Genomic DNA, 20,444 nt, shown 5'->3' with positions numbered 1-20,444 from the left:
GGGTCCTGAGCTCCAGGGCCACATTCCCGGCTGCCAGCTCCTCAAACTCAACAAGTCAAAAATGGAATTGTCTTCTCTCTCCAATCCATCCCTCTTCTTGATGGTGGCGTCCGCGGGAGCCATCTTCTACTTTCCCTTCTTTCTTGGTCCCATATCCAATGTTGCCAAGTCTTGTTTATTCTGCCTTCACAGTATCTCTCACACTGAGACTTCCAGCTCAAAAGCTCTGATTCACAGCTTTTCTTAAGTTATCTTTTATAACTTTCCATTTGGGATAGCCCTGTGAGGCAGGCCTTCACGAACAGAATATGCTGCAGAACAATCAATGCCACAGACCTCTGAACTTTCAAAGAACCTTGGAATGCTTCAGGAGCTTAAGAAATGATCTAGTTTTGAAATATCAGGAAACAGGAACAGTGTACACAGGCTCTTTGAGGGCAGGGACTGTCTTTGCTTTTCCATCTATTCCCAAGGTTTAGAAAAGTGTTTAATAAAGAGGTTTTCATTCATTCACCCACACCCTTCTCTCCAGTCAAGTGACCAGCACCCTACATCAGCACCCTCTTTACCTAGCCTGGGTTATTTCGACAGCTTCCTCATTTGTCTGTCAAAAGTCAACAAGCCTTTACTAAGCACCTACTATGTGCCAGGCACTGGATAAAGGCCTGGGATACAAAGAAAAGCAAGCACAGCCTCTGCCTTCAAGGAGATTACTTTCTAATGGGAGTCCTAACAGGCAAACAACTATGCATATTCCAGATATAGAGACGAGGCAGGCTCAAAGTGCGTCAGACAACAGGTACTAGCATTAAGGTGGACTGTGAAAGGCTTCTGGCCAAAGTGCGACTTGAGTGGGAGACCTGAAGAAAACTAGGGAAGGCAGAGGGGTGATGAGGAGAGCATTCAAGGCAGGGACAACATCTGCTGAAAATGCACAGGCTGGCAGTGGAGTCTCGTGTGAGGAACAGCTAGGATACCAGTGTTCCTGGATCAGGGGAATAAAGAATGAGACTGGGGCAGCTAGGTGGTACAGTGGGTAGAGCACCGGCCCTGAAATCAGGAGGACCTGAGTTCAAATCCAGCCTTAGACCAAACACTTGACACTTACTAGCTGTGTGACCCTGGGCGAGTCACTTAACCCCAACTGCCTCACCAAAAAGCAAAAACAAACAACAAAAAAAGCCTTTCCCACTCCTCCTTAATGCTAATGCCTTTCCTCTTGAGATCAGCTCCATTTTATTCTGTATATATCTTCATTGTACATAGGTGTTTGCAAGCTGCCTCCTTCATTAAACTGTGAACCCCCGAAGAGAAAAGACAATTTTTACCCTTCTTTGTATTTCCAGGCATTTAACATAATGCCTGGCACATAATGGGCTCACAATAAATTCTCGGTGACTCGGCCTGTCAGAAGACAGGAGAGGGCATATATGAAAGGTATTGGAAAGGTAGAATAGACAGGCCTCAGAAACACAACAGGCATGGGGTCAGGCGTCAGAGAGTGAGGAATGGGGGGTGATACCCAAGTTGTGAATCTGGGTGACAGGAAAGGTGGTAGTACTCTCAACAATAATAGAGAAGTTAGGAGGAAGATAAGGTTTTGAAGGAAAGATGAGTTCTGTCCATTTTGGACATATTGAGTTTAAAGCTGCCTGTGAGATGTCCAAAAGACAGTAGGGAGATGACAGACTGGAGGTTGAAAGAGAGATTAGGAAAGAATTGATTACTGAATCCACAGCTCATCAAGTGAAATAGCCTAGAGGGAGAAAAGAAGAAGCCCCAGGACAGAACCTTAAGGGACACCCATGGTTAGTGGGAAGAGCCAGCAAACGAGGAGTGCTCTGACAAGTAGGAAGAAAGACATGAAGAAAGCAGCGTCACAGAAATCTAGAGAGAAAAGTATCAAGAAGAGGGTGATCCACAGTGTCAGAGGGTGAAGAGAGGTCAAGAAGGAACAGGATTGAGAAAAGGCCATTGGATTCGGCAATTAAGAGATCATAGGTCACTCTGGAGAGAGACATTTCAATTGAATGATGAGGTCAGAAGCCAGAATGTAGAGAGCCAAGAAGAGAGTGAGAGGAAGGGAAGCCGAAGCCTTCTCGAGGGAGGAGAGATATGGGACGCCAGCTACTACGGATGAAATGATCAAGTAAGGGTTTCTGAGGATGAGTGAGCCATGGGCTGATTTGCAGACAGCAGGGAGCCAGCCAGTAGACACATTGAAGATTAGTGACAATGGGGATGAAAGATGGAACAATCTGCTGGAGAAGGTGGGATGGAACAGAATCACCTGTGTATGTAGGTGGATTTGCCTTGGGCAGGAGCAAGACCACCTCTCTGGCTGAGATGGAGTTCCGGTGGGGAAGGAGATAGTGGAGGAAGGTATATGGGAAGTGTGGGATGAGGAGGAGAGAAGAGGGAGCCCCTAACAAATGGTCTTTTTTTTTTTCCTCCAGAAAATGAGGCAAAAAATCTCAGATGGAAGATCTGATGGGAGGGGGGGTATTAGATAGGAGATTTGAGGAGGGATGAAAGGTTTGGAGAAAGCACGATGGAGAGTGGGACAGCAGCTCCATTAGGGAAATATAAAAGGATTGCTTTACTGCAATGAAGGCCCCCATATGTGACAAAAATCTGTAGTAGCCCAAGACAAGAGGGCTTTATGATTTTTCCCTAACTGTTCCCTGCCTCCAGTCTTGCCTTCTGCTATCCCTCTGTACATAGCAAGCAGATTGGTATTTCTAAAGCACATTTCTACGTGACCAAATCATTTTAGACTCAGTGGTTCAGTGGTTCCCTACTGCCTCTAGAATAAAATACAATTCCTCTGACATTTAAAGCCCTTCACAAACCAGTGCCAACCAGTCTTTCTAGGCTGATCTCACATCTTCACACATTTTATGTTCTTGACTGACTGGTCGGCTCGCTGCTTCCTATACATGACATTATATCTCCAGCTTCAATACCTTCATACAAGGATGTGTCCCATGCCCGAAATGTATTCTTCTTCCTCTTAGAATTCATAACTTTTTTTTTAGCTTTCACATTTTTTTTAATTTATTTTTTTAGTTTTCAACATTCACTTCCACAATTTCCAAATTTCCTCCCCATCTCATCCCTCCCCCACCCCAAAATGGCATGCATTCTGTATACCTTCCCCTAATCTGCCCTCCCTTCTATCTCTGCCCCCCTTCTCTGATCCCCTTCCCCTTTTATTTTCCTGTTGAGTAGGACAGATTTCTACACCCCATTTCCTGTATTTCTTATTTCCCAGCTGCATGTGAAAACAATTTTTTTTTAACTTTTGTCTTCAAGACTTTGGGTTCCAAATTTTCTCCCTTCCTCCCTTCCCACCCACCCTCATTGAAAACGCAAGTAATTTGATACAGGCTATACATGTGTAGTCATGCAAAAACACTTCCACAGCATTCATGTTGTGAAAAACTAAGTATACTTCCCTTCATCCTATCCGCCCCATTTATTCTATTCTCTCTTTTGACCTTGTCCCTCCTCAAAAGTGTTTGCTTCTGATTACCCTCTCCCCTAATCTGTCCTCCCCTCTATCATCCCCCTGTTCTCTTATCCCCTTTCCCCTCTATTTTCCTGAAGGGTAAGAGGTTTCCATGCGCAATTGAATGTGTATGTTATTCCCTCCTTAAGCCAAATCCGATGAGAATAAGATTCACTTATTCCCTCTTACCATCCCCCTTTTCCCCTCCACTGTAAAAGCCTTTTCTTCTATTTCATGTGAGATAATTTACCCCATTCTACCTCTCCCTTTCTCCTTCTCTCAGTATAATCTTCTCTCACCCCTTAATTTTATTCTCCAGCTATCACCCCTTCAAAAGACCTACATCTCACCTTGTGCCCTCTATCTATCTATACATGAAATTTTTTTCCTCCAACTACGCCAATACTGACAAAGGTCTCATGAGTTACAAATATCATCTTTCCATGCAGGAATGTAAACAGTTCAACCTTAATAAGTCTCTTATGATTTCTTTCCTGTTTACCTCTTCATGTTTCACTTGAGTCTTGTATTTGAAAGTCAAATTTTCTAGTCAGCTCTGGTCTTTTCATCAAGAATGCTTGAAAGTCCCCTGTTTCACTGAATGACCATCTTTTCCCCTGAAGGATTCCACTCAGTTTTGCTGGGTCATAACTTCTTTCAAGTGCTAACTCGTATCTGGATATTTCTGGAAACCTCCCCCCCCCTTCTTAATGTTCTCCCCACACATTCCTTGAAATTATGCTAATAATAGCTAACATTTATACTTTGCCGGCTTTGTGCTGGGCACTGTGCTAAGTGCTTTACAAATATTATCTTATTTGAGCCTCACAACCACCCTGGGAGGGAGGTGCTATTCTGATTTTACGGATGAGGAAACTAAGGCAAGCAGAGGTAAAATGACCTGTCTAGGGTCACACAGCCAGTGTCTGAGGCTGGACTTGAACTCATGACTTCCTGACTCCAGGCTCAGCACTCTGCATTAGGCTACCCATCTACTTCTTTGTGTGATTTTAGTTGTTCTTGGCATGTGTTTCAGTCCCACCCAACTCTCTGTGACCCTATTTAGGGTTTTCTTGGCAGAGATGCCCAAGTGCTTCGCCATTTCCTTCTCCAGATCATTTCACACATGAGGAAAGGAAGGCAAACAAGGTTAAGTGACTTGCCTAGGGTCACACAGCCAGTAACTGTGGGAGGCCAGATTTGAACTCGTGAAGATGAGTCTGATTCCAAACCCAGTGCTCTATGGCTGGGTCACCTAGCTGCCCTGTGTGTAACACACACACACATATATATCTGTGCAAATATATGTTCCTGTATATATACGTGTGTAAATACACACCCACACACATACATTTGTATCTGTGAATATTCTCTTTCTTCCACAGAAGGCATGCTCTCTGAAGGCCAGAACCTGGCTGGCACAAAGTAGAACTTGCAGGGGCAGCTAGGTGGTGCAGTGGTTAGAGCACCTGCCCTGGAGTCAAGAGGACCTGAGTTCAAATCTGGCCTCAGACACATAACACTCACTAGCTGTGTGACCCTGGGCAAGTCACTTAACCCCAACTGCCTCACCCAAAAAACAAAAAAACAAAACAAGGTAGAACGTGTAAGAAGACCTGAGGATTTGAACCATTAGACAGTCCTTGATTCCCCGCACCGAACGCAGGGTCCTGACCTGGCCCCGATACACTCAAATGAAAACCAGAGTCTTGGTGGGTCCCTCCCAGGGTGGGGAGGGCGCCCCTAAGGCTGGTTTTTCTTTGACACACCTGCTCCCCAATACCCACAGAAGACCCAGAATGATGCCCTGGTGCAAGAGTCCTGACACGTAGGGGCCGCTGGCGGAGGGGGAGGGCAGCCGGGTAGCGCAGGCGGCGCATGGCAGGGAGAAAAAAGGAGGCGGCGCCGGAAGTGACGCGCCGGAAGCCCGGGGCGGAACTGAACAGCCTCCTCGCTCCTTTCCCGGCCTGGCCCCCCCACCCCCCCCCGCCGCGCCTCCACGATGTAGCCACAAAACCTCAGAAGTCTCCGCCCGCCTTTCCTGCAGGGCAAGAGGAGAAGGAAGAGGAAGACGCGGAGCAGCGGCTTTGCAGCGGCGCTCAGCATGGAGTCCGAGGGGAGCAGGTAGGTTAGTCAGTCTGTCGGGCCGCCAGTCAGTCTGTTGGTCGGCGCGCGGGGGGCGGGGGCGGCTGCGGCGCTGCTAAGCAACAGCAGCTCTTGCCAGCCTCGCCGCCTATTGGTGGCCTCCGGACGGTCCCATCCTGACGGGGGGGGAAGCTCTGGAGAGGGGGTTACCACCGTTCATTCCACGAGGGGGGGAGGAAAGAAGCAGAGTTTCCCCCCTCCACCACCCCTCCTATTGGTGGCTTCCGGATGGTCTCATTCTGACCCTGGAGGGGACATTAACCACTGCTCATCCCATGAGAAGCATCATCTTCCCCTCCGCCGCGCCTCCTCTTGGAGGCCTCCAGACGGTCCCATCCTCACCCTGGAGGGGGGACGTTTTCACCGTTCATCCAATCAGGGCGGAGAGAAGCCCCGTCCCCTCTGCCTATTGGTAGCTTCTAGAAAAGCACATCAAAATCCTCTGGTGGGGCTGGCGGCGGTGGGGGGGGAGGGGGGACGGGACACGACGGGACGGACCGCACTGGACCTTCGTTATGGGCCACGCACATGTTGGCCGCTAGGGGGCACCCACAGTGCACAGGTCCCTGAATCAGGAAGTCCTGAATTCAAATGCAGTTTGTGATGACCCTTTCCAGCTGTGTGACCCAGGGCAAATCAGTCAACCCCAGGGGCGTCAGTTTCCCCCACAGTAAAGTGAGATTAACAAAAGCACCCACCTCCCTGCTAAGCCCAGTGCCAGGCATTCAGTAGGTACTTAATAAATGCTTGTTTCTTTCCTTCCTTTTGGGTCTGGAATGTTTTTATCTCTGCAGGAGGCAGGGGACAGAGAGAGGGGTGAGACCCAAGTGGAAGGCCCCCCCCCCTGGCACCCGGCACTTGTTTGAGCTGGAGTCATTTTGGCACAATTGAACTTAAGCCCCCTGAGGACAGGCACTCTTCCCAGCCCCTGGTTTTCTTCAGGCCCTAGCTAAGGTCCTACCTTTCCCAGTTCCCCTTAATTCTGGGGCCTCCCCTCAATTCTCTCCAATATGTTCCAGCTGTAGCTTCTTAGTAGAAGATTTGCTGTCTCCCTGCCTTAGACTGTAAGCTCCTTGAGGGCAGGGACTGTCTTTTGCCAGTCTTTAGCATGTCCATAGCGTCTGGTGTCTGGCGTACAGTAGGTGCTTAATAAAAGTTTATTGGCTGTCATAGCTGGTGCTTAATAATGCTTGTCCATTGATGGGCGCCTCATCTTGGGGAATCTCAAAGTATCGTGGGGTTGTCCCTGTTACACTCGTGGGCAGACTGACACCTCATAACCAGTACGATATAATACACATTTGTTAAACACCTCCTCTGTGCCAGCGCTGGGCCTCCTAAGCCCTGGGGGTCCAAAGAGAAATGGGAATCACCCCCTGCCCTCCAGGGGCTTACATTTTCTCCTGGAAGTATGTTGAAGAAGCAGGAGTTTCAAGGCTGGAAGTGAGCCAACTCATCCAAGGATGGATGACCGGCAGAGCTCCAGAAGGAGCTCGGGCCTCTGACCCCCACTTTCTTTCCAGGGAACCCAGATGTTTTTTCTCATTCTGTCTGTGTGTACCTTTGCCCCAGACTTCACTTTGTGGGTGCCCAGGCAATATTTAGCCACCCAAGGCGTCAGTAGTTTCCTGTTTTGGACTTTGCCACTGGGATTTTTCTGGGGCCAGGTTTCCCATAATGACTCATGCATGTGGGAGGCTGTGCCCCTTGTGCGGAGCCTGGACAAAACCGTCCTTGGAAACTGCCCTGTTGGCCCTGGAGTTGGGCGGGCTTATCTGGGGGGAGCCAAGGACGGGGCTCCAGATTTATGGGGATTTATACAAGGAAGATGCAAACATGCGTGCTCTCTTCCTGCTCAGAAAATACTGTTTCAGCATGAACATTCCAAACCCCCAAGGCCTCGAACTTCAGACCACACATGTAACTCTACAGGAATCCAAACTGTTGACATTCGTTTTATTTCTTCAGACGGCTATAGTTTTGTCTGTTTATCCTGTGTCAGAATTGTCTGCTACCACCCAGTGATCCCTGGCTCCTCGTGGGGTGGGGGTGGGGGGCTGAGGGGGAGGACTGAGGAAGGGTCCATAACCTCCAGTTTCCTTAATAATCAACAATATCAATCAGTAAACATTTATTAAATGCCTACTATGTGCCAGGCACTGTGCTAAGTGCTGGGGATACAAAAAGAGGCAAAAGGTAGTCCCTGCCCTCGGGGAGCTTCCAGCCTAATGGTCCCCTATTGCAACAGGCAAACAGATATGTACAAGCAGCTGTACAGAGGATAGATAGGAAAGAATTAATGGAACGAGGGTGGTGGGATGAAGAGGGGTGGGGACGTCTTCCTGTGGAAGGTAGGATTTTAGGGGGACTTAAAGGGACCCAGGAAAGTCTGCAGGCAGAGAGGAGGAAGGACAGCCAGAATGAGATGGAGACTGTTCAAGGCTGGAGGACCAGGATGGGGGGTGGAAATGTACACGGCGGCTAGGTGGCGCTGCAGTGGAGAAAGTGCCAGGCCTGGAGTCAGGAGGACTTGAGTTCAAATGTGACCCCAGATGTTAGCTGTATGACCTGGGGCAAGTCGCTTCATCCTGTCAGCTTTAGTTTCTTCCTCTTGAAAATTGGCTGGAGAAGGAAATGGCAAACCTCCCTGGTATCTTTGCCAAGAAAGCCCCGAATGGGGGCCCAAAGGGCTGGATACCAGCGAAGACTGAACAAGAGGAGGTGGGGTGCCTGTGTGTTTGTGGGGTGATGCTCTGTCCACAGAGCCCAGCCTTCTTTCCCTTCGTGGTCCTAGAGAGGGCTGAGGCACACCGAGGTGGTGAGCGACCTGCCGGGATCACACAGCTAGAACACGGAAGAGCCAGGATTTGAACCCAGGCCTCGGCCTCCCAACCCAGAACTTTCGCCCAGGCCTGCCTGCCTCTCTTGTAACTGCATGCCACTGTGACACGACACTCCTGATGGAGGTTTTGTTCTGTTTCTGTTTCAGAGAACCCATCTTTCCTGCTCTCTCGGAGCCCGGGGATGCCCCGCTGCCCAACCTAACCCCAAGGCACCAGGAGCTCATCCCAACTCCCTGTGGCCCTGTAAGTAGCCTGGGCACAGTCTGGCCTCGGGGAGAGGTGAGCCCTAGGCTGCTGCCGCTGAGTGTGTGTGTGTGGGGGGGTCCTCGGGCCGCCCCTGAACCCGCCGGTGCCACGCTGGTGCTGCACGGTGTCCCGGCTGGTCAGCAGCGGGCCGCGCTGGGGTCTCGGGGAGAGGTGAGCCCTGGGCTGCTGCCGCTGTGCAGGGAGTCGCGGCCGCGCCGGGGCCTCTTCACTAGCTCGCGTTGCGTTATGAAACTCACTTATTGTCTCATGCTCTGGAATCTGTCCCATACGTTTGCCAGGGTTCGTTAGGAAGTACGCCAGGATCCAGCTCCCCCACTCCCTGCCCAGGACTCTTCTATTAAAATTCTTTGCAGGCGTCAAGATGGCACTGGGCCAGGAGTCAGGAACACCTGAGTTCAAATCCAGCCTGAGACACTTCCTGACTGTGTGACCCTGGGCAAGTCACCTAACCTCCGTCTGCCTCGATTTCCTCATCTGTAAAATAATAGCACATTTGTCAGGTGCCTGGCACACAGTGGGTGTTCAATAAATGCTTATTCCCTCCTTCCATCCCTTCCCCACTCGCTTTGTCTGTCCTTCTAGGAGGAACAGTGATTTTATTTTTAGAGGGAACTTCCAGGTGAGGAGCCTGCCTCTCCCAAAGGCAGGCAGGCACCTCCTCTGCCACTTCTGGGCTTCCAGAGTTGTCTAGATGCCCGAGGGGTTAGGAGACTCAATGGGGCTCAGAGGCGGGACTTAAACCCATGACAGCCTTCTGCCCAAGTCGCTTCTGCCCCATGTCCAGGCGTGTCAGCTCCTCCTCAGCATTCCTGGCATCTGTCCCCCTTTCCCTATTTGGACTCTGGTTTGGGAGCCAAGGGGAATGCAAGACCCCACGCAGCAGAAACGTTGGAAGGGCCTCGGAGCATGAGGATTCCATTGGGTGGGTGAGGAAGGAAGACTGCATATGGGTCCACGAAGACCCCTGGGAAGTTTGCTTAGGCCAGAAGGGGACGTCGTGGGGAGCACAGCTGGAACCGGGCGCCCAGGGTCTGCAGGCCTGTCAGCGCGCAGGCAGCATGGACAGACGGGGTCAGAGCCGTGCCTTAGGAAGGCTGTCTCAGCTGCAGTGGGGCAGAGGCTGGAGGCCTGGGAACACCAGGTGGTAGGTCATTCCCAGAGCCCAGGAGAGAAAGGGGGGGGTGAAGAGGAGGAGAGAGAGGGGACCAGGGCGGGGAGGAGACAGGCAGGCGAGCGGAGGAGGGGATGGCATCAGAGGGCTCCTGGCAGGTGGATTGGACAGTGGTGGGGAAGAAGGCGAGGCCCATGTCCCAAGCTTGGGGGTGGGGGTGCATCTGCTGAAATGGGGGGAGAGACGGATCGATATGAAAACTGTCAGAGTTCTGGGCGTCATTCTCCCAGAGTCCTTCGTGGGGCGAGTGTGTGGGCGCTGCTGTGGGCCTCTCCAGCCTCAGACTGATTTTTGAGATGCTTCTCACGTTTCCTTACTTCCTCCTTCCCCTGGCCTGGTTGTAAAACACCCAGGGATTTCTGGGGCCAGGGAACTGTCACTGGGTCTTTCACTTCCAGCCCTGGAGGGTTGCTTGGGACTTGGGGACCTGCCTTTGATGCTCCTCCAGGTGACGTCCCTTTCCTCCCCTGTAATGAGGGGTTGGCCTGCGTGGCCCCTTGGGTCCTTCCAGCCCTGAAGCTGGATGATTCCCTCCTGGTGTGGGGAGCTCCGGGCAGGCACTTTGTCTCTATCTCTGGGTCTCGGAGAGTGACTTGGCCAGGGTCCCACAGCCAGCATGTGTCCACAGTGGGTCCTCTTACCTGTTCACTTGTTAGCCCACACTGTCTCTCTGAGCTGCACTCAGGCTGGACTGGAAACCGGAGCATCGTGCTCTGGTCCATCTCGTCCTGGGGGGGGGGGCTCGGACAGCTTGACCTCCCGCCTTTTGTACAGCTGCCGTGGGGCACATTTGTAAGGCTGGACTTTGGTCTGGGAGTGGCCGTCATTTTACAGTAGAGGAGACAGAGGCTCGGGGACGGTCACCCCTGAGTGACCACTGCCTGAGGCAGGATTTGAAGGGTCTGCGTGGCATTTCGGTGTGTCCTCAGCTTTCTCCCCAGCATGCTTTTTTATAGGGCATTTCTCATTTTCTTTTGTCCCCGTCCCCTGGTCTGTGAAACCCCCTTTTGCCGTGGGACCTAAGGAAGGACCCTGCCTTGCTGGCCTGCCATGCTCCCTGCTGCCGCCAGGGGGCGCGCCAGCTCAACCTGACGGAGCCTGCTGGACAGGAGCTCGTGGTGGCCTGACCGCGGTTGGCTCCGGCTGGGATGCAGGTACCCTTTGACAAAGGGAGGAATGGAAGGTGCGCCCCCAGGCGTCTGCACCCCCCAGTCCGGTGCTTCTGCAGACATCGCTTTGCCGGAGGCTCAGGGGCCCAGGAAATCGCGGGTCATCCGACGCGTCTGGCCAGCTGTGTGGTCTTCGGAGGGGAAGGGTCCACCGCCAAGGACGCTGTCTGGTCCACCAAGTGCTCATGCAGGCCTCTGATGGAAGGCCTCCAAGGAGGAAGGAGAGCCGCCGGCGGCTGGGGGACCTGTCCTTCCATCCGGGCACCCCACCCCACGCTTTTCTTAGGTCTGCCCTCTGGGGCTGGCCGGCCTTCTCTTCTCTCCCCAGACACGACGGGTCCCTTCAGTGTGGTGGGCTCTGGGAACGCTCTCTCTCACCGGGACCGCTTTGGATTCACTCCATCTCTGTGTATGTCTCTGTCTGCAGACTGGAAGCTCCCTGAGGGCAGGCACCATTTCTTTTTGTTTGTTTTTGTATCCCCAGCACCAGGCACATTTTGGCGTGCGATTTTAGACCAGGCCTGTGATTTCATCAACGTAGGGATCTCCTAGTGAGGGAAGTCCCTTTACACATGTAAGCAGCCCCTGTTCTGCCTGGGACCCAGAGTGCCCTGTGTGCTGGATGGTTCAGAGGCAAGACTTGAACCAGGTCTTCCTGACTCCAAGGCCTGCTCTCTGTACAGTATTTCCTGCTGTCTTTTGCCTAGCATGTGTGCTGCAGAATAAATGTTTGTTGAAGTACATTGAATGAATAGTACTGTTGCCTTAGGAGCTTATTCCAGACTCTTGTTTCAGTCTGGTCTCCCTTTAGTACTCAGGTCACATTTTGCCCTTCTTTGTCTCCATAATGTGTGTGTGTGTGTGTGTGTGTGTGTGTGTGTATATACTCCTATGTATGTGTATATAATACATATATATGTATATGTATATATAACTTCCCAGTGTAGAAATTCCCTTCTTCAATGCTGCTTTTTTTTTTTAATTAAATTTTATTTTTTCAATTAACCAAAATCTGCCTTTGCTGTCTCCCACCTCCCTTTTTCCCCAACTGGAAAAGAAAGAAAAGTAAAACCCCTTTCACGAACACATATAGATAGTCAAGTAAAACAGCTTCCCACAGCAGTCACGTCCAGAGAAAGCCCACCGTGTCTCATTGGGTAACCTGGAGTCATCACACACACACCCCACCCCCGCTGGGAGGCTGGGCATCCTGTTTCCTTGTGGGCCCTCTGGCGTCTTGGGTCCATGTGTTGATCAGAGTTTCTAGGTCTTTCCAGATCATTTGTCTTTACAATGATGTTGTTGTGGAAATTGTTCTTCTGGTTCAGCTCACTTCGCTCTGCATTAGTTCATCTGGATCTTCCCAGGTTTTTCTGGAACTATCCCTCTCATTATTTCTTAGAGAACAAGAGTATATGGGTGCTGCTCCTCTTTCTTTGATTTCTTTGCAACTCTGGTAGATTCTCAAAGGGTATGCACAGTTTAATAGCTTTTTGGACATAGTTTCAAATCTTCAGAATGGTTCACAACTCCACCAACAATGCATTAGTGTGCCAGTTTTCCCACAGCTCCTCCAACGTCCGTCATTTTCCTTTTCTGTCACCTTAGTCAATCTAGTTGGGATGAGGTGGGCCCCCAGAGTTGTTTTAATTAACATATCAGTCATTAAACATTTATTGAGGGCCTTCTGGGTGCCAGAGACGAGGCTAAGAGTTGGGAATACAAAGAAAGGCATAAGACAGTCCTTGCCCTCACCGAGCTCACAGTCTAATGGGAGAATACAAAAGTGGGGCATGATAAAGTCCTACAGCTCAGATGGGAAATGATCCGAGGAAGGGAGAGTTTCAGAGTTGATTTCATCTTGAGGAATGATGAGGTGGATTCTCTGAGAGCCCTCCTCAGACTGAGGATCTGGGAGCAGCTCCCAAATGCCCACCCTCTGCCCTCTCTAGAGAAAAGGAAGTGTTAGATTCAGAGTCAGTTTGTCTTGAGGAAGGATGAGTTTGTGGGAGGTCACAAAGTCCAGGAAAGTAACGGGGTAGGAAAACGAACATTTCTCTAATGATGAGTGATTCACAGCATTTCTCCATATGAATTTTGAGAGCTTTGATTTCTTCCTCAGAAAACTGCCCATTCTTATTCTTTGACCATTTATCAATTGGATATAATTGCTCTTATTCTTATAAATTTGAGTCAGTTCCCTATATGTCTTAGAAAAGAGATCTTTCTCAGAGAAACTTGCTGCAAAGATTTTCCCTATTTACCTGCTTCACTTCTAATTTTAGCTTCTTTGGTTTTGTTTGAACAAAAACTCGTTGGTTTTTTTAATTCTGTGTCATCAGAATCGTCAGCTTTACCTTCTAGATCCCTCCATATCCCTTGCTTGGCGGGGAACTCTCCCCCCTCCTTAGATCTGACAGGGGATTGCTTCCTTGCTCCTCTGATTGGTGGTGACATCACCCCTGATCTTGGTAGGCGGTATGAGATGGTGGTCTACACCCGACTTTCTGCCAGATTGCTTCCCACTTGGCTCCAGCAGGTGGTTTTAGTCAAATAAGGGTTGCCCAATAGCTGGGCTCTTTGTGTTTATCAGACACTAGGTTTCTTGTGTTTGTTTGCTTCCGTATATTTTGTGCCAGATTTGTCCTCCTGATTGACCTCTCTGCTCTTACTCAGGACCAGATTGTTCTGAAGATTGCTGATTCACAGTACAGTCCGAGACTTGTCCCCCTAGGCCTGCTTCCTTTCTGCCTTTTCCCATTATTTCCTATGATATTCTTAATCTCCTCTTCCCTCAGATAATTGTTAATATTTTTCCTAGCCCTGTGTAAAGTAATTTTGGGTAGCTTGATTGGCATCGCATTAAATAAGTAAATTAATTTGGGCAGAATTGTTCTTTTTGTAATATTGGCTCAGCCTGCTTACTAGCAATTAATATTCCTTTAGCTATTTGGATCTGTCTTTATTTGTGTGAAGAGTAATTTGTTGTAAGAGCCATTTTTTTTGTCCTGGACCCTTCTTGGAGTATTTGGTGAAAGCTGGGGACCCTTCTCAGAATAATGTTGTTAAATCCATAAAATAAAATGTAGAGGATTACAAAGAAAACCAATTAGATCAAACTACCATTACTGAACTATTTTTAAAACCAGTTCCTGGGCCCCAGGGGAAGGACCTCTGGCTTGGGTGATTTCCCAGAGGGAAGGTCTGACCATGTCACTCAATAAAACTCCAGAAGTCTCCTATGTCTTCATGCTTCTAATCCGCAGCCCCCGGCTTCTGCCCACCTTTCTAACCTCATTAGCCATGCCTTCCCTCCCTGCACTCATGGGCTTTTTTCTGCTCCCCTGACGTGACCTTCACCTCCCATCTCAGTGAGCTTGTCCAGGCTGTCTGGCTTGCCTACAACACACTCCCTGTCCCTTCAAAGGCCGCTTGGCACACAAACCCTTTCCTGATTCCCCCTAGCTTCTGGTGCTGTTCCCTCCACACACTTCTCCATACTTTGTATATCTTTGCTCCGTGTAGGTGTGCATTTCCCCTCTCCCCCCATAACAGGAGCTCCTTAAGGGAAGCTCACATAACTAGTGAGTGTCTGAGGTCACTGACACAGAATCCTAGCTCTAGGGCTGGAAAGGTGGAGAAACTGAGGCCCAGAGCCAGAACGTGACTGCCTGGGGTCAGCCAGCTGGTATAAGTGAGAGGCAGGCCTACATGCTGGTAAATGCCATCTCTCTTTCCAGATAAAGCCATGGTCGGAATTGTCCTGTCCAGTCAAGGTCTACTTCTGCATCACGCTGGTGTCTCTCCTGAGCATCATCGGGTTAACCATAAAGACCCTTGTGCAGAAGTCGGATGAGAACTTCACCGTCTCTCTCATTCAGCTCATCGGCGTCGGTAAGGGGGAGCGCTCTGTGCTGGGAGGGGTCTCTGGTGCCTGGACGGCGCCCTGGGGTGGGGGGGACCGCATCGGTTCTGCTTGTCTCATTTACTGCACGTTGTCAGACGTCTCCGATTTCCTCCTTTTGTATTTTACTTGAGTTTTCAGTCATAATTCTCTGATGAGCAGGAACCTGAAATTCCTGTGGTACCAGGGTCTGTCCTCCTGCTCTCCTCATCCCTAGCTCGGGGACCACATTCTTCTCTTAATCTCCCCTCTAGATTGTGAGCTCCCTGAGGGCAGGGACTGTCTTTTGCCTCTCTTTGTATCCCTGGTGCTTAGCACAGTGGCTGGCACACAGTAGGCACTTAATAAATGTTTATTGACTGACCACCCTACCCTGACTGCCTGGAGCGAGCTACTGTTCCCTCCAGTGCTGGGGATGTGCCAGGCCCTGCCACAGGGACTTAGGTGGGTGTGTGAGCCAGAGGCCTGCCTGGGAAGTGCCCCAGTGCCCGGGGCAAGCAGGAGCCAATTGGTTGGTGCTGGGTGGACCAAAGTGAGGTGAATTACCTCAAGGAGGGGGCCGTCCCTCCCCAGTGAAATAGGAGCCCTCGTTCAGTTGAGAATTCAATGGCCTCCTCTGTGCCAGGGACCTTGCAAGAGTGTCAGTCTCTAAAACCTTAAACACAGGGAGCATGTGGGCTCCCCACGAAGAGTAAAGAAAACACAAAATCTTAGCGCTTAAAGGGACCTTGGCAAGGTGGCACAGCTCTCCTGTACTGTGGATGAGGAGCCTGGGGCCCTGATGGGGGGGAGTACAGACAGACGGACGGACTGACTGACCCACAGGGAGCTGGATGCCAGAGCCCCCCCTCCTGGCCCCTGGGCTGTGAGCCCTGCTGGCCGTGGGAGGGAGGGACAGGGAGGCTTCAGGGGAGAAACTGCCCAGCCACCTCCCTCCACTGCAGAGGGCTGGCCCCTCATGCCCTTCCTGGAGATGCCATGAAGGCTGCTACTTTTCCCCTCCTGTCCTCCCTCCTTGCCATCCCAGCCCTCCTATCCCCTCCCTGCCCCTCTTCTCCCTCCTCCTCCCTCCTCTCCCCCTCCTCCTCCTTTCTCTCCACTCCCTCCTCCTTCCCTCTTCCTCTCCCCTTCTCCTTCGTCCTCCTTTCCCCTCCCCTCTTCCTCCTCTTCCCTCCTGTTCTTTTCCTCCCTCTCCCTTTTCTCTTCCTTCCTTCCTTCCATGTTTTCCCCCTTTCCTGATACCACTGATTTCCTTGCACCCTGGGCTTTCTCCCTCTGTCTGTGGTTTGCCTTTCTCTCACTGCCCTGAGGGTAGACGTTGGGGCTTCTCCTGTCCCCCTCCTCCCCTCTGCCTCTCAGGATCCCTGCCTTCCTCCAGGGCCCAGTTCCAGTCTCTTACTCTGCAGGAGGCCTTTCCTGGCCCCCCCATCTGCTAGTGTCTCCCCCTCAGATTACCTCCAGAGTCCTCTGTAGGTGTCTTGTCACAGATGTCATCTCTGCCCTGTCACATTCCGGGGGGGGCAGGGAGAGCTTTGGATTTGTCTTTGTCCCCCCCCCAGGGCCTGGCACAATGTGTGGCTCATGGTGGGCCTTCAAAAATGCCTATTGATTGATGTTTACACGCATTTATTCGGGGGCTCCCACGTGCCAGGCCCCGTGCTGTGCACTGGAGGGGGGTGAAACTGAGGGCCACCAAGCCCATTCCTACAAGAAGTCGCAGAGCAAGGGGAGCCCAGCGTTGGCCTGGGAAGAGGCCCGGCCTAGAGCAGAGCCAGCAGAGAGGTGCTGCTGTGTGCACCTCGTCATGGCCGCCTGATGGAGAGGAGAAACCCTTCATGGCCTCATCTTGAGAACCACTTCGATTAGCTCCCTCTGTCTGAGAGATGGCCTTGGCCCTGGCCTCTTTCTCATTAACATGGATAAATGTGGGGCTGCCATCTGGCTCTGACGGTTGGGACCGGCCAGCTGGGCCTGGCAGTAGACATCTGTCCGGGGCCATTGATGTTCTCTGAGGTGGGAGGCCACGGGCTTCCTTTCAGCACAGCTGCGTGTTGGGAATGGAAGACTGCTCAGAGTGGCTGCTTGTCCTCAGGAGTCCTGGGCATCTTTGTGACTCAGGGAAATATCCGTCTTCCCTAAGGGGGAGGAAAGTGGCAGAGCCTGTGTCCTGGCAGCTTGGGTGGAGGGCTCAGGGGAGATGCAGGAGCATGAGGAGTCTGCCATAGGGATGGCTTCATCAGGGATGGGAGGGCCTGGCCCTCTCAGGAGGCAGACAGTTTGGCCTAAGGAGAATGGGAGACTTTTGTGGCCAGAGGGGCATAGGGAGCTCAACTGGGCACTCACTTTTCTCCTGGAGTCAGACCTATAGGCATGCCTCCTTCTGGGCAGCTGATGATGGAAGGCCAGCTTGGATGCGCAAGGGCCGGAGGGGCAATGGCAACTGGGGCTGGGCGATTCCTTCACAGATTAGCTTTGTCCCTGAAAATAGTTGTGACCTTGACCCGGCTCCCTGTGGAGCTTGGGCTGTGTTTGGAATTATACTGAAATTCTTAAAAGTTACCAACGAGGCTTCTTTGCCAATTTCTTTTATGGGAAAGGAACTTGGGAAGCCTAGCCAGGCCAGTGAACCAAAGGTCAGTCGGGTGAGGGCCTTCTTCATCCTTCAGTCATAAAATGAGGTAAATATGCTTTGCGCTGTCCCCCCTGGGAAATCTTGGCTTCTGGAGAACAGGGTGTGTCCCTCAGTGGATGGGGAGGGGCCCAGGAGAAGGACACTACCCTGGAGACAGTGTTCAGGGCTCCCAATGCCTTTTTTGGATTATTTACCTAGTTAGGAGATATCACTCAGGCACCTTTCCTTGACGCCAGCCAGGGCAGTGATTGACTGGTTGTCTTTTCCCTGGAAGGTCACGCCTGTACCATCCGCATGATGCATGGGCCTTTATGTTGTGCTCATGGGTGTCCTTCCTTCCAGGACACTCCCGGGGCCCTGAGTTCTCCACTGCCTAACCCAAGTGGACGATGCCTTCTCTGGGGGCATGCATCCACTCCCTACTGTAGCCTCAGTCTTGGACAATGCTTTTTAGAAAAGCCAGTGGCTGGCCCCAAGGCCCCATCGTCCTCTGCCCTGGACTTCACCTGGCCCAGGAGGAAATCAGACTCAGCCCGGTGACTCTGGAAAGCCACCAGAGGAGGGCTGTGACCCTGAGAAGCTGGGGCTCGGGGAAGTGGGCTAGCAGGGGGTCTGGAGATTGTCCTGGGAGAGACAGGGGAAGAAGCCTAGTGCAGGAGGTGTGGGAAATGAGGCTGAGGGGTGCAGAGTCACAGAGTTCACTAGCCTACCGAGGCCAGACTCAGACCCAGGCCTCCCCGATTCAGCTCCTGCTGTCCTCTCACTACACACAGCCTCCCAGTTCAAGTCGGCACAAACTTATGAGATGCCTGCTATGAGCTGGGCACTGCACAAGGCACAGGGCACTGGAGACAAAAATGAAATAGTCCCTGCCCTCAAGACACTTGCAGTTATGTGGGACAGCGACTCTCAATCAGTTAAACTCAGAGACTTCTCAAGGTGGAAGCAAAGGTTGCTTTCTGTTACGATCTGGCGAGAAGGTGCACCTGTTCCCCGCGTACACTTCCAGGAGGAGAGAGGCAAGGCACAGAAAGGGAAATGAGATTATATACCCTAACGCAAACAAGCCTCCACCCGCCACTATCCCTTATTCCCATTGGCTGGGAGGCGGGTTCACATTCTTAGGTGCGAAAATTCAAAGACAGAGAACAAGGAAGCCGGGCATAGCCAATCCAAACATCCGTGTCCTTATTCAGTGAACCTAATGCTGGCATCGCCGTGGTGCGGTGATCAGGAGGGGGTTTAGGGCCGAATTCCCATCAGTTCGGTAATTCCTAGGAAACCGAAATTTACTGCCATTTCCCCTCCCTGACCCCTTTCCCCCTCATCCCAGAGACAAGAAAAGGCAGGAAGCTTTTCAAAGGGCAAGCAGTTCAGGTTGCGGGCAGGGCTATTCTGTCTGAGCGCGGGAAGGTTTTGAAAGCGAGAATCAAGAAATATGAACAAGAACTATTGATCCCTGATGAGGCTTCACTTCTGAGAGATCACCTCTCACAGTCTACTGGGGAGAATCAGCCAGAGAAGCAAGTGAAAACTACATCTGTACAGAGGAATTGAACGAATGAATAACACGTTGATTGCGTACCTACTGTGTGCGAAGCACAAAGTGCTTCCTGGGAATGCAAACAGTAGGAAAAAGTAAAGCCAGGCAGTCCTGCCATCAAGGAGCTCCTGGTCTAATAGGGACAACAGGACGGATGAGGGCAGATGAAAGTGCCCCAAGGCCTTAGCAATCAATAGACACTGACTAAATGCTCACAGTGTGCTTGGCACTTGGCTAAGCCTCAGGGCAGTGGCCCTTCTCCTCCCTTTTGCTACCGTAAGCTTTGTCAAACGATGACCTCTACCTCCTGCCCTGTGGCTGGGGCCCTCTGTCCTCTACCTCATCTGCTGCCTTGATCAATACCTTTCTTCAGCCAGTATCAGGTTGGCTTAGTCCTGACTGCTTTGTGGGATAGTTTGAGATCTGGCATTGCCCAGCCCCCTTCGTTCCCTTTTCTTTTCCTTATTTCTTTTGAGATTCTTGACCTTTTCCTCCATATGAATTTTGTTATTATTTTTTCTAGTTCTATAAAACAAATCCTTTGGTAGTGTGCTTGGTGTGGCATTGAATAAGTAAGTTAATTTTGCCTCTTTATTTTCATTTCTTCTGATAAAATGTTTCTGATGATGAAACGTTTGATAGTGCCATGGGCTTTGGGGGCAAGGTAATATGCAGGGGCAGGGGGGGACACAAACAGCTGGAGGAATCAGGAGAGGCCTCCTGTAGACTCTTGAGCTGAACCTTGAAGGGGCTGTGCTGTCATACCTGGCATAGGGGACAGCCTATGCAAAGACTTGGAGGTGGGAGATGGATTCTCCAGCTTGGCTGGAAAGTGGAGCATGTGAGGGGAAAGTGATAGGAAAGAAGTTTGGAAAGATGGGTGGGAGCCAGCTTGTGAAGGGCATTCAGACACATCCCAACCACAGAATCAGCTGCCTGGCAGAGTAGTGAGTTTCTGGCCACTGGAAGTGAATCCTGGTTGGGGATTTCTGAACTAGATGGGAAGTGAGACTTAGATGACCTCTGAGTCCCCCTAAGGGCTTAGAGGCTGAGACTTGTGTCTCAGAAGGGAGGTCATCAGGCCCAGCTAGGAAGGGCTTTCTGCGGCCTCCACCCTGGAGGTCTTCTCTAAGATAAAGGAAGTGATGGGGTGTGGGCTCAAGCCTTGTCCCAAAGAGAATATGGCTCCCATCTGCCTACAGGCCCCAGCTCCTCATCTTCATTTGAAGGCCTTAGTCCTACCTTTTGATCTTATTCAG

The 20,444-nt window shown here is 51.2% G+C and overlaps 1 protein-coding gene across 6 annotated transcripts in view; it reads left to right on the top strand.

Annotated features, from left to right (window-relative positions):
* The first annotated feature begins 5,493 nt into the window (after positions 1-5,493).
* The window catches only part of LOC110200628 (uncharacterized), a 38,649-nt gene continuing 23,698 nt past the window's right edge, over positions 5,494-20,444 (top strand). For 4 of the 6 annotated variants that reach the window (XR_013482566.1, XM_020976022.2, XM_020976014.2 and 1 more), the window contains exons 1-3: positions 5,494-5,635; positions 8,646-8,778; positions 14,847-15,000. Coding sequence is in view for 5 of the 6 variants with exons in the window: in XM_020976022.2 (XP_020831681.1) it covers positions 5,616-5,635; positions 8,646-8,778; positions 14,847-15,000 (307 nt within the window). In the remaining variant the exon portion in view is untranslated. The remainder of the gene's footprint in view (positions 5,636-8,645; positions 8,779-14,846; positions 15,001-20,444) is intronic. The other 2 variants (XM_078145767.1, XM_020976027.2) reach the window with 1 other exon arrangement.

The sequence above is a fragment of the Phascolarctos cinereus genome, unplaced genomic scaffold (assembly GCF_003287225.1).
Source record: "Phascolarctos cinereus isolate Bilbo 61053 unplaced genomic scaffold, phaCin_HiC Scaffold_726;HRSCAF=1367, whole genome shotgun sequence".
NCBI lineage: Eukaryota > Metazoa > Chordata > Mammalia > Diprotodontia > Phascolarctidae > Phascolarctos > Phascolarctos cinereus.
This window is presented reverse-complemented; position numbering and strand designations above follow the sequence as displayed.